At 43.5% G+C, this 12,804-nt stretch overlaps 2 protein-coding genes across 2 annotated transcripts; both read right to left on the bottom strand.

Moving 5' to 3' along the window:
* Positions 1-6: 6 nt before the first annotated feature.
* On the bottom strand, positions 7-2,596 carry LOC112242458 (E3 ubiquitin-protein ligase TRIM39). The gene is given in 5 exon segments (XM_024410363.2): positions 7-829; positions 832-1,203; positions 1,206-1,676; positions 1,679-1,795; positions 2,439-2,596. Coding segments are annotated over 4 exon segments (1,263 nt in total). The 5' UTR covers positions 1,794-1,795; positions 2,439-2,596; the 3' UTR covers positions 7-524.
* A 3,899-nt stretch (positions 2,597-6,495) lies between these two features.
* Positions 6,496-8,096, bottom strand: LOC121842270 (zinc-binding protein A33-like). The gene is made up of 2 exons (XM_042312313.1): positions 8,038-8,096; positions 6,496-7,401 (listed from the first exon to the last, which is right to left on the bottom strand). Exon 2 carries the CDS (start codon positions 7,390-7,392, stop codon positions 6,496-6,498), a length of 897 nt encoding a protein of 298 aa, XP_042168247.1. The 5' UTR covers positions 7,393-7,401; positions 8,038-8,096.
* Between the last annotated feature and the right edge of the window lie 4,708 nt (positions 8,097-12,804).

Here is a 12,804-nt window from a genome sequence, read left to right as displayed (position 1 = left end):
TACCACAATGCACTGCTGCAGTAACCCCTCTGTTCCACTGCCCTCTGGGATGCATCTTCCTTATAATCAATTTAGACTCATAAAAACAAGAACAAAACATTTATTCACTGTATTTATTATGTTTATTTGACATTGACCACATATAATGACAACTCACAAGAAATTGGATGCATTGTACTAGATTTGGATAATTCAGTACATACTCCCAAATTAATCCAAACATCTCAACACACTATACTGAAAAATGGGGAAAATAAATTTGAAAAAAGACAAACTAAAACAATATTCAACGGTAGATCAGATTTCAAGCATAATCCTCTGATTTAAGATGCTCCACAAATGAACCAATCATTGAACTAGATATATTGCAGTCATGCTTGAGATTATAACATCATATTGATGCGGTTTCTGGTGTAATGTTAAACACCTATCCAGGTGTTGTGAAATTTGTTTTGCGACTCCTTGGCAGACCCCCTGAAAAGCAGCCCAATATTATCAGCACTTCTGCCTTATTGGACCCCAATTCAGTCAGTGTGATTGACAGGAGAGATGACCAATGGGGCTGAGTTTGGACCCTCAGAATTATCACAGGGGTTAAAAAATGGATATAGTTTCTCAGTGAAGGTACAACCAGAGAAAGAGTAGATATGAGACATGTTTTCTACATCATAAAAGGAGATCTGACCCTCCTTGTAATCCACAAACACCCCCACCTTCTGGGGTTTCTGACTCAGGAAGAGGTGCATATGGGGTGTGTCCTTGATCTCATACTTATTCTCACCCTTCATATACAGAGCCCAGAGTCCAGCATCTGGGCTTTTAGCCGTGGGCCCTTCCTGATGATGGACTCTCTGGCCACGCCTACCTGCCACTCAATCTTCCCTCTCACCTGAACCTCAAAGTAGAATCTCCCTGAGGAGAAGCCCTCCTTTCCCAAGACCGATAGATACATATCAAACCGCTTTGGGAGGTCAGGGAGAATCTGCCCTTTGTCTCCATAGCTCACTTGTTTCCTGTTCTCAGACACAATGAGATTGGGATGTGCTGTATCAGGATCCAGAGTCACATCCACTGACCACTGCCGTATCATCTTCAGCTCAGCATTACACAACTTCTCCATCTCATTATGAAGCATCTCCTCCAGCTGAGAAAGAGCTTTCCTCACAGTTCCTACATGCAGATCCCTGTGAACACTGATCTCAGACCAGTCCTTGATTGGGGATGGGGAGTTCTGGTGGAGTGGTGCTCAGTGCCTCTCCTCAGCAGCTCAGTGATTTCCTGCTCCAGTTCTTCAATGAGCCCTTCAGCCTTCCTCTCAGCTGCTTTCTGCTTCTCCTCAACCTCCTCAATAACCTCACCCTGACTTCTCTCAATGGAGCGCACCAGAGCAGTGAAGACCTCCACACTTCCTGCTATCTCTCTCTCTGCATCTCTCTGGCTAAGCTCTACTGAGAATTTGATGTCTTTAACCTTCTGCAGTCGCTCCTGGATCATCTGCTGCACTTGTGCTACTTCTCCAGGCTTGGAAGAGGACTCCTCTCTGCCTGAGACCTTCATCCTCTTAAAATGATCTGCAACATCTCTGAGTGTTGTGTTGGTTTTTAGGTCAGGTCTTCTGTTGAATGTGTCCTTACACAGTGGACACTGGCACAGGGCAGTGGTGTTCCAGTATTCCTGATACAGACCTTGCAGAAGTTGTGTCCACATGGAATAGAGACTGGCTCAGTGAACACATCCAGACAGATAGAGCACAGGAACTGCTCTTCAGACAGGACATTGCTGGAGGTGGACATTACTGAAACCCAATAGAAGTCCACAGAGTTAGAAATGTAGCTGTCTTCATTTTAGTGTTTTACTGGAGTATGCTGTACTGGAGTATTTGTTCAGGAACATGATTTATTGATTGATCCCTTCCACTGGCTTGGATGGAATCCTGTGATCCCTCCCTAACCCAGAACAAGTCCCACCCACTAGACTACTTTAAAAGGCTGCATGCCATCACAGGCATTTGTTTACTGTGAGACTATCTTGTTTTCCCCGTTCTATCTGAGGAGCAACCAGTTCTATAAAATTACTTCATTGAATGAGTCAGTGTTGGAAGGTATCTTTAGAAGGTTAAACAAGAGTGTATATAGCTCTACTAAAATAATATTGATTCAACAGACAGACCATGCGTTTTACCCAGAGTACTGTAGATAGAGAAACGATATCCAGGAGATGGATCATTTGTTCTACCTTTGTATATTATGGAGCACATGCCCTAAATGTCTTTACATTTGGAGAAGTGACTTTCAACGTACTTGTAACATTGTCAATTCTCACATTTTTACCTGATTGTTTTACAAAGATCAAAGAAAGAACAGCTGAGAAACACAAAGTAATGTGATTTTGGAGTAAAATGATCACCAGTGTCCATATTAATCTCTTTCTCTACTTACCTGGGTGTGTTTTTCCTCTTTGTCTTGAGAGAAGGTTGACTGTGTATCTGTGTGTAGAGTGATGTGGAGCAGGAGAGTTATGCAGTTTCACTTTCACTTTCGCTAAATGTTATCACTCAACTCCTCCCTGTTCTGCACACAACTTACAGTCAATAACGGACTAGAAAAAAGAAAACCAGCCCCGTCACGTCAGCCACCAATTGTCTTCTCCCAGAAAAACTGAAAGGCCTGTAATTTTCATCATAGGTACACTTCAACTATGACAGACAAAATGAGAAAAAAAATCCAGAAAATCACATTGTAGGATTTTAATGAATTTATTTGCAAATTATGGTGGGAAATTAAGTATTTGGTCACCTACAAACAAGCAAGATTTCTGGCTCTCAAGACCTGTAACTTCTTCTTTAAGAGGCTCCTCTGTCCTCCAGCCGCGTTACCTGTATTAATGGCATCTGTTTGAACTTGTTATCAGTATAAAAGACACCTGTCCACAACCTCAAACAGTCACACTCCAAACTCCACTATGGCCAAGACCAAAGAGCTGTCAAAGGACACCAGAAACAAAATTGTAGACCTGCACACAGGCTGGGAAGACTGAATCTGCAATAGGTAAGGCTTGAAGAAATCAACTGTGGGAGCAAAAGCAACTGGAAGACATACAAGACCACTGATAATCTCCCTCGATCTGGGGCTCCGGCTGATCTTACCCCTGGGGTCAAAATGATCACAAGAACGGTGAGCAAAAATCCCAGAACCACACGGGGGACCTAGTGAATGACCTGCAGAGTGCTGGGACCAAAGTAACAAAGCCTACCATCAGTAACACACTACGCCGTCCAGGGACTCAAATCCTGCAGTGCCAGACGTGTCCCCCTGCTTAAGCCAGTACATGTCCAGGCCCGTCTGAAGTTTGCTAGAGAGCATTTGGATGATCCAGAAGAAGATTGGGAGAATGTCATATGGTCAGATGAACCAAAATATAACTTTTGGTAAAAACTCAACACGTCGTGTTTGGAGGACAAAGAATGCTGAGTTGCATCCAAAGAACACCATACCTACTGTGAAGCATTTGGAAACATCATGCTTTGGGGCTGTTTTTCTGCAAAGGGACCAGGACACTGATCCATGTAAAGGAAAGAATGAATGGGGCCATGTATCGTGAGATTTTGAATGAAAACCTCCTTCCATCAGCAAGGGCATTGAAGATGAAACTTGGCTGGGTCTTTCACCATGACAATGATCCCAAACACACCGCCCACCAACGAAGGAGTGGCTTATATGTACATTTCAAGGTCCTGGAGTGGCCTTTAGCCAGTCTCCAGATCTCAACCCCATAGAACATTTTTGGAGGGAGTTGAAAGTCCGTGTCCCAGCAACAGCCCCAAAACATCACTGCTCTAGAGAAGATCTGCATGGAGGAATGGGCCAAAATACCAGCAACAGTGTGTGAAAACCTTGTGGAGACTTACAGAAAACGTTTGACCTCTGTCATTGCCAACAAAGGGTATATAACAAAGTATTGAAAATAAACTTTTGTTATTGACTAAATACTTATTTTCCACCATAATTTGCAAATAAATTCATTAAAAATCCTACAATGTGATTTTCTGGATTGTTTTTTGTGCTCATTTTGTCTGTCATAGTTGAAGTGTACCTATGATGAAAATTACAGGCCTCATCTTTTTATGTGGGAGAACTTGCACAATTGGTGGCTGACTAAATACCATCGCTCATCCATATATTTTTATGTACGTATTCTTAATCATTCCTTTACACTTGTGTGTGTATCAGGTAGTTTACTTGTTAGATATTACTGCACGGTCGGAACCAGAAGCACAAGCATTTTGCTACTCGCATAAACATCTGCTAACCATGTGTATGTGACCAATAACATTTGATTTGACTTAACTGTTTCACATTCTCTGTGCTTGGTTTAGTTTATTTGTCCATTTAAAGTTGTACAGGTAAATGAGAACTAGTGTGTGTGTGTGCACGTTTGGTGTGTGCGTGCATGTTTGGTGTGTGTGTGCACGTTTGGTGTGTGCGTGCATGTTTGGTGTGTGCGTGCACGTTTGGTGTGTGTGTGTGCACGTTTGGTGTGTGCGTGCACGTTTGGTGTGTGCGTGCACGTTTGGTGTGTGTGTGCACGTTTGGTGTGTGTGCGTGTTTTCGAGTCGTGTATAAATGTATCAGAGTCCAGTGAAGGTGTTAGTTCCTTCTTGTGTCTCAAATGAAACCAGGGCCTGTGTGTGTTTTTAACCCTGGCTTCTGGAGGGAGGGGCCACATCTAGAGGTCAGTGTGGGCCTCAGAAGCCACTGCTGCAGTCATCCCTCTCTTCCACTGTCCTCTGGGAAGCTTAACCTTCTACCTCCAACAGGATGCTAATCTCCTTTTTTACTAAACATTTAGCTGTATGTTATTATTTTATTGAACCAAACAAACATATTTATTATGTTTATTTGACAGGGTTCACGTACGATTAAAAGATAAATTGCACAAGAAATTCCATGCATCCTGCTAAATTGATCTAATTCAGTACAACCTACTCCCAAATGAACCCGAACAAGGTCCCAACACTGAATGAGAAAAAGAAATGGGAACGAAGTCAGACTAACTTTAACAATATTCTACTGTAGATCAGATTCCAAGCATTATCCTCTGATTTTAAAACCAAAACCATATCAAACATCATGGTCTAAACAGGCCGCAAAGAAGTCATGCTGCACAAATTACCCAATCATTAGATACATTGCAGTCATGCTTCATATTATAATATCTTATTGATGTGGTTTCTGACATGTTGTTAAACACCTGTCCAGGTGTTGTGAAATTTGGTTTGTGACTGCATGGCAGACCCTCTGGAACGTGCCCCATTATTATTAACACTCTTTACAATTGGATGTGTTACTCTAATTGTTATTTGCTCCATCAGATTGTCATCTGTTGCCTTATTGGACACCAATTCAGTCAGTGTGATTGACAGGAGAGATGACCAATGGGGCTGAGTTTGGACCCTCATTATCACGGGTTCAAGTATGGATATAGTTTCTCAGTGAAGGTACAACCAGTGAAATAGTAGATATGAGACCTGTTTTCTACATCATAAAAGGAGATCTTAAGTTTGTTTTGGTAAAGGCATTGTGTGTGTGTTCGACTCATGTATAAATGTATCATATCCCAGTGTTGGTCCAGTGAACATGTCTGTTCCTTCCTGTGTCTCAAATGGCACCAGGGCCTGTATGTATTTTAAACCCTTGGTGCTGGAGGTACTGGGAGGTAGAGGGAGGTGCTGGGAGGTAGAGTATTGAGGGGTTGGGAGGTAGAGTATTGAGGTGCTGGGAGGTAGAGTATTGAGGTGCTGGGAGGTAGAGTATTGAGGTGCTGGGAGGTAGAGTATTGAGGTGCTGGGAGGTAGAGTATTGAGGTGCTGGGAGGTAGAGTATTGAGGTGCTGGGAGGTAGCCAGAAATAGAGGTCATTGTGGGACTCAGATTACTTCAAGGCACTGCTACAGTAACCCCTCTGTTCCACTGTATCACCCTTATAAACAATTTTAGACTCATAAAAACAAGAACAAAGCATTTATTTATTCTATCATGTTTATTTGACATGGACCACATGCAACTAAACATAAAACTCACTAGAAATGTTATGCCTTGTACTAGATTTGGAAAATTCAGTACATACTCCCAAATTAATCCAAACAACGTCTCAACACACTATACTGAAACATGGGGAAAAGAAATGGGAACAAAGACACAAACTAAAACACATTCTACTGTAGATCAGATTCCAAGCATTATCCTCTGATTTTAACACCAAAACCATATCAAACATCATGGTCTAAACAGGGCGCAAATAATTAATGTTGCGCAAATGAACCAATCATTGAACACCACGTTAGATAAATTGCAGGCATGCTTCAGATGATCATGTTGATGCAGTTTCTGACATGATGTTAAACCCTAGATGTTATGAAATTTGGTGTACGACTACCTGGCAGACCCCTGAAAAACGGCCCAATATTATCAGCACTTCTGCCTTATTGGACCCCAATTCAGTCAGTGTGATTGACAGGAGAGATGACCAATGGGGCTGAGTTTGAACCCTCCTCATTATCACAGGGGTTCAAAAATGGATATAGTTTCTCAGTGAAGGTACAACCAGAGAAAGAGTAGATATGAGACATGTTTTCTACATCATAAAAGGAGATCTGACCCTCCTTGTAATCCACAAACACCCCCACCTTCTGGGGTTTCTGACTCAGGAAGAGGTGCATATGGGGTGTGTCCTTGGCTATATACTTATTCCTATTCATATACAGAGCCCAGAGTCCACCCTCAGGGCTTACAGCCGTTGGGCCCTTCCTGATGATGGACTCTCTGGCCACTCCTACCTGCCATTCAATCTTCCCTCTCACCTGAACCTCAAAGTAGAATCTCCCTGAGGAGAAGCCCTCCTTTCCCAGGATCGATAGATAACATTCAAACCTCTCTGGGAGGTCAGGGAGAATCTGCCGTATGTCTCCATAGCTCACTTGTTTCCTGTCCTCTGACACAATGAGCTTGCAGTGTGCTGTATCAGGATCCAGAGTCACATCCACTGACCACTGCCGTAACCTCCTCAGCTCAGGATCCTGTCGCTCCTGGATCATCTGCTGCACTTGTGCTACTTCTCCAGGCTTGGAAGAGGACTCCTCTCTGCCTGAGACCTTCATCCTCTTAAAATGATCTGCAACATCTCTGAGTGTTGTGTTGGTTTTTAGGTCCGGTCTTCTATTGAATGTGTCCTTACACAGTGGACACTGGCACAGGGCAGTGGTGTTCCAGTATTCACTGATACAGGCCTTGCAGAAGTTGTGTCCACATGGAATAGAGACTGGCTCAGTGAACACATCCAGACAGATGGAGCACAGGAACTGCTCTTCAGACAGGACATTGCTGGAGGTGGACATTACTGAAACCTAATAGAAGACCATAGAGTTAGAAATGTAGCTGTCTTCATTTTAGTGTTTTACTGCCCCCTGCTGAACTGGAGTGTCTGTTCAGGAATATGTTTTATTGATTGATCCCTTCCACTGGCTTGGATGGAATCCTGTGATCCCTCCCTAACCCAGAACAAGTCCCACCCACTAGACTACTTTAAAGGGATGCATGTCATCACAGGTTTTTGTCTCTGTGTGAACAATCTTGTTTTCCCCATTCTATCTCTGGAGCAACCAGTTCTATAAAATTACTTCATTGAATGAGTCAGTGTTGGAAGGTATCTTTAGAAGATTAAACAAGTGTGTATATAGCTCTACTAAAATAATATTGATTCCACAGACAGACCAAGCGTTTTACCCAGAGTACTGTAGATAGAGAAACGATATCCAGGAGATGGATCATTTGTTCTACCTTTGTATATTATGGAGCACATGCCCTAAATGTCTTTACATTTGGAGAAGTGACTTTCAACGTACTTGTAACATTGTCAATTCTCACATTTTTACCTGATTGTTTTACAAAGATCAAAGAAAGAACAGCTGAGAAACACAAAGTAATGTGATTTTGGAGTAAAATGATCACCAGTGTCCATATTAATCTCTTTCTCTACTTACCTGGGTGTGTTTTTCCTCTTTGTCTTGAGAGAAGGTTGACTGTGTATCTGTGTGTAGAGTGATGTGGAGCAGGAGAGTTATGCAGTTTCACTTTCACTTTCGCTAAATGTTATCACTCAACTCCTCCCTGTTCTGCACACAACTTACAGTCAATCACGGACTACAAAACGAAAACCAGCCCAGTCACGGACACCAATGTCTTGCTCCCAGACAAACTAAACAACTTCTTTTGCTCGCTTTGAGGACAATACAGTGCCACTGACACGGCCCGCTACCAAAACCTGCGGGCTCTCCTTCACCGCAACCAACGTGAGTAAAACATTTAAACGTGTTAACCCTCGCCAGGCTCTTGGCCGAGACGGCATCCCCAGCCGGCGTACACATCCTCGGCATACACATCACGGATAAACTGAAATGGTCCACCCACACAGACAGCATTGTGAAGAAGGCGCAACTTCAGGAGGCTGAAGAAATTAGCTTGTCACCAAAAGCACTCACAAACTTTTACAGATGCACAATCGAGAGCATCCTGGCGGGCTGTATCACCTCCTGGTACGGCAACTGCTCCGCCCACAACCATAAAGCTCTCCAGAGGGTAGTGAGGTCTGTATAACGCATCACCGGGGGCAAACTACCTGCCCTCCAGGACACCTACACCACCCGATGTCACAGGAAGGCCATAAAGATCATCAAGGACATCAACCACCCGAGCCACTGCCTGTTCACCCCGCTATCATCCAGAAGGCGAGGTCAGTACAGGTGCATCAAAGTAGGGACCGAGAGACTGAAAAACAGCTTCTATCTCAAGGCCATCAGACTGTTAAACAGCATCACTAACATTGAGTGGCTGCTGCCAACATACTGACTCAATCTCTAGCCACTTTAATCATTGGATGTAATAAATGTATCACTAGTCACTTAACAATGCCACTTTATGTAATGTTTACATACCCTACATTACTCATCTCATATGTATATACTGTACTCTATACCATCTACTGCATCTTGCCCTTTGCCGTTCGGCCATCACTCATCCATATATTTATATGTACATATTCTTATTCATTCCTTTACACTTGTGTGTATAAGGTAGTTTACTTGTTAGATATTACTGCAAGGTCAGAACTAGAAGCACAAGCATTTTGCTACTCGCATTAACATCTACTAACCATTTGTATGTGACCAATAAAATTTGATTTGACTTAACTGTTTCACATTCTCTGTGCTTGGTTTAGTTGTCCATTTTAAAGTTGTACAGGTAAATGAGAACTAGCTGTGTGTGTGTGCACGTTTGGTGTGTGCGTGCATGTTTGGTGTGTGTGTGCACGTTTGGTGTGTGCGTGCGCGTTTGGTGTGTGCGTGCACGTTTGGTGTGTGCGTGCGCGTTTGGTGTGTGCGTGCGCGTTTGGTGTGTGCGTGCGCGTTTGGTGTGTGCGTGCACGTTTGGTGTGTGTGTGCACGTTTGGTGTGTGTGTGCACGTTTGGTGTGTGTGTGCACGTTTGGTGTGTGTGTGCACGTTTGGTGTGTGCGTGTTTGGTGTGTGTGTGCACGTTTGGTGTGTGCGTGTTTGGTGTGTGTGTGCACGTTTGGTGTGTGTGCACGTTTGGTGTGTGTGTGCACGTTTGGTGTGTGCGTGTTTGGTGTGTGTGTGCACGTTTGGTGTGTGCGTGTTTGGTGTGTGTGTGCACGTTTGGTGTGTGCGTGTTTGGTGTGTGTGTGCACGTTTGGTGTGTGCGTGCACGTTTGGTGTGTGTGCGTGTTTTCGAGTCGTGTATAAATGTATCAGAGTCCAGTGAAGGTGTTAGTTCCTTCTTGTGTCTCAAATGAAACCAGGGCCTGTGTGTGTTTTTAACCCTGGCTTCTGGAGGGAGGGGCCACATCTAGAGGTCAGTGTGGGCCTCAGAAGCCACTGCTGCAGTCATCCCTCTCTTCCACTGTCCTCTGGGAAGCTTAACCTTCTACCTCCAACAGGATGCTAATCTCCTTTTTTACTAAACATTTAGCTGTATGTTATTAGTATTTTTATTGAACCAAACAAACATATTTATTATGTTCATTTGACAGGGTTCACGTACGATTAAAAGATAAATTGCACAAGAAATTCCATTCATCCTGCTAAATTGATCTAATTCAGTACAACCTACTCCCAAATGAACCCGAACAAGGTCCCAACACTGAATGAGAAAAAGAAATGGGAACGAAGTCAGACTAACTTTAACAATATTCTACTGTAGATCAGATTTCAAGCATTATCCTCTGATTTTAACACCAAAACCAAAACCATATCAAACATCATGGTCTAAACAGGCCGCAAAGAAGTCATGCTGCACAAATGACCCAATCATTAGATACATTGCAGTCATGCTTCATATTATAATATCTTATTGATGTGGTTTCTGACATGTTGTTAAACACCTGTCCAGGTGTTGTGAAATTTGGTTTGTGACTCCTTGGCAGACCCTCTGGAACGTGCCCCATTATTATTAACACTCTTTACAATTGGATGTGTTACTCTAATTGTTATTTGCTCCATCAGATTGTCATCTGTTGCCTTATTGGACACCAATTCAGTCAGTGTGATTGACAGGAGAGATGACCAATGGGGCTGAGTTTGGACCCTCATTATCACGGGTTCAAGTATGGATATAGTTTCTCAGTGAAGGTACAACCAGTGAAATAGTAGATATGAGACCTGTTTTCTACATCATAAAAGGAGATCTTAAGTTTGTTTTGGTAAAGGCATTGTGTGTGTGTTCGAGTCATGTATAAATGTATCATATCCCAGTGTTGGTCCAGTGAACATGTCTGTTCCTTCCTGTGTCTCAAATGGCACCAGGGCCTGTATGTATTTTAAACCCTTGGTGCTGGAGGTAGAGGGAGGTACTGGGAGGTAGAGGGAGGTACTGGGAGGTAGAGTATTGAGGTGCTGGGAGATAGAGTATTGAGGTGCTGGGAGGTAGAGTATTGAGGTGCTGGGAGGTAGAGTATTGAGGTGCTGGGAGGTAGAGTATTGAGGTGCTGGGAGGTAGAGTATTGAGGTGCTGGGAGGTAGAGTATTGAGGTGCTGGGAGGTAGAGTATTGAGGTGCTGGGAGGTAGAGTATTGAGGTGCTGGGAGGTAGAGTATTGAGGTGCTGGGAGGTAGAGTATTGAGGTGCTGGGAGGTAGAGTATTGAGGTGCTGGGCGGTAGAGTATTGAGGTGCTGGGCGGTAGAGTATTGAGGTGCTGGGAGGTAGAGTATTGAGGTGCTGGGAGGTAGAGTATTGAGGTGCTGGGAGGTAGAGTATTGAGGTGCTGGGAGGTAGAGTATTGAGGTGCTGGGAGGTAGAGTATTGAGGTGCTGGGAGGTAGAGTATTGAGGTGCTGGGAGGTAGAGTATTGAGGTGCTGGGCGGTAGAGTATTGAGGTGCTGGGAGGTAGAGTATTGAGGTGCTGGGAGGTAGCCAGAAATAGAGGTCATTGTGGGACTCATTACTTCAAGGCACTGCTACAGTAACCCCTCTGTTCCACTGTATCACCCTTATAAACAATTTTAGACTCATAAAAACAAGAACAAAGCATTTATTTATTCTATCATGTTTATTTGACATGGACCACATGCAACTAAACATAAAACTCACTAGAAATGTTATGCCTTGTACTAGATTTGGAAAATTCAGTACATACTCCCAAATTAATCCAAACAACGTCTCAACACACTATACTGAAACATGGGGAAAAGAAATGGGAACAAAGACACAAACTAAAACACATTCTACTGTAGATCAGATTCCAAGCATTATCCTCTGATTTTAACACCAAAACCATATCAAACATCATGGTCTAAACAGGCCGCAAATAATTAATGTTGCGCAAATGAACCAATCATTGAACACCACGTTAGATAAATTGCAGGCATGCTTCAGATGATCATGTTGATGCAGTTTCTGACATGATGTTAAACCCCTAGATGTTATGAAATTTGGTGTACGACTACCTGGCAGACCCCCTGAAAAACGGCCCAATATTATCAGCACTTCTGCCTTATTGGACCCCAATTCAGTCAGTGTGATTGACAGGAGAGATGACCAATGGGGCTGAGTTTGAACCCTCCTCATTATCACAGGGGTTCAAGTATGGATATAGCTTCTCAGTGAAGGTACAACCAGTGAAAGAGTAGATATGAGACCTGTTTTCTACATCATAAAAGGAGATCTGACCCTCCTTGTAATCCACAAACACCCCCACCTTCTGGGGTTTCTGACTCGGGAAGAGGTGCATATGGGGTGTGTCCTTGGCTATATACTTATTCCTATTCATATACAAAGCCCAGAGTCCACCCTCAGGGCTTACAGCCGTTGGGCCCTTCCTGATGATGGACTCTCTGGCCACTCCTACCTGCCATTCAATCTTCCCTCTCAAAATGAAAATCAAATCAAATCAAATTTTATTTGTCACATACACATGGTTAGCAGATGTTAATGCGAGTGTAGCGAAATGCTAATTTTAGCAAATTGGAGTGGGTCAAGGGTGTCAGGTAGGGTGGAGGTGATATGGTCCTTGACTAGTCTCTCAAAGCACTTCATGATGACGGATGTGAGTGCTACGGGGCGGTAGTCGTTTAGCTCAGTTACCTTAGCTTTCTTGGGAACAGGAACAATGGTGGCCCTCTTGAAGCATGTGGGAACAGCAGACTGGTATAGGGATTGATTGAATATGTCCGTAAACACACCGGCCAGCTGGTCTGCACATGCTCTGAGGGCGCGGCTGGGAATGCCGTCTGGGCC

Source organism: Oncorhynchus tshawytscha, unplaced genomic scaffold (assembly GCF_018296145.1).
Source record: "Oncorhynchus tshawytscha isolate Ot180627B unplaced genomic scaffold, Otsh_v2.0 Un_contig_8128_pilon_pilon, whole genome shotgun sequence".
NCBI classification, from domain to species: Eukaryota; Metazoa; Chordata; class Actinopteri; order Salmoniformes; family Salmonidae; genus Oncorhynchus; species Oncorhynchus tshawytscha.
Note: the sequence above shows the minus strand (reverse complement) of the source record. Positions and strands in the feature narration are given on the sequence as shown.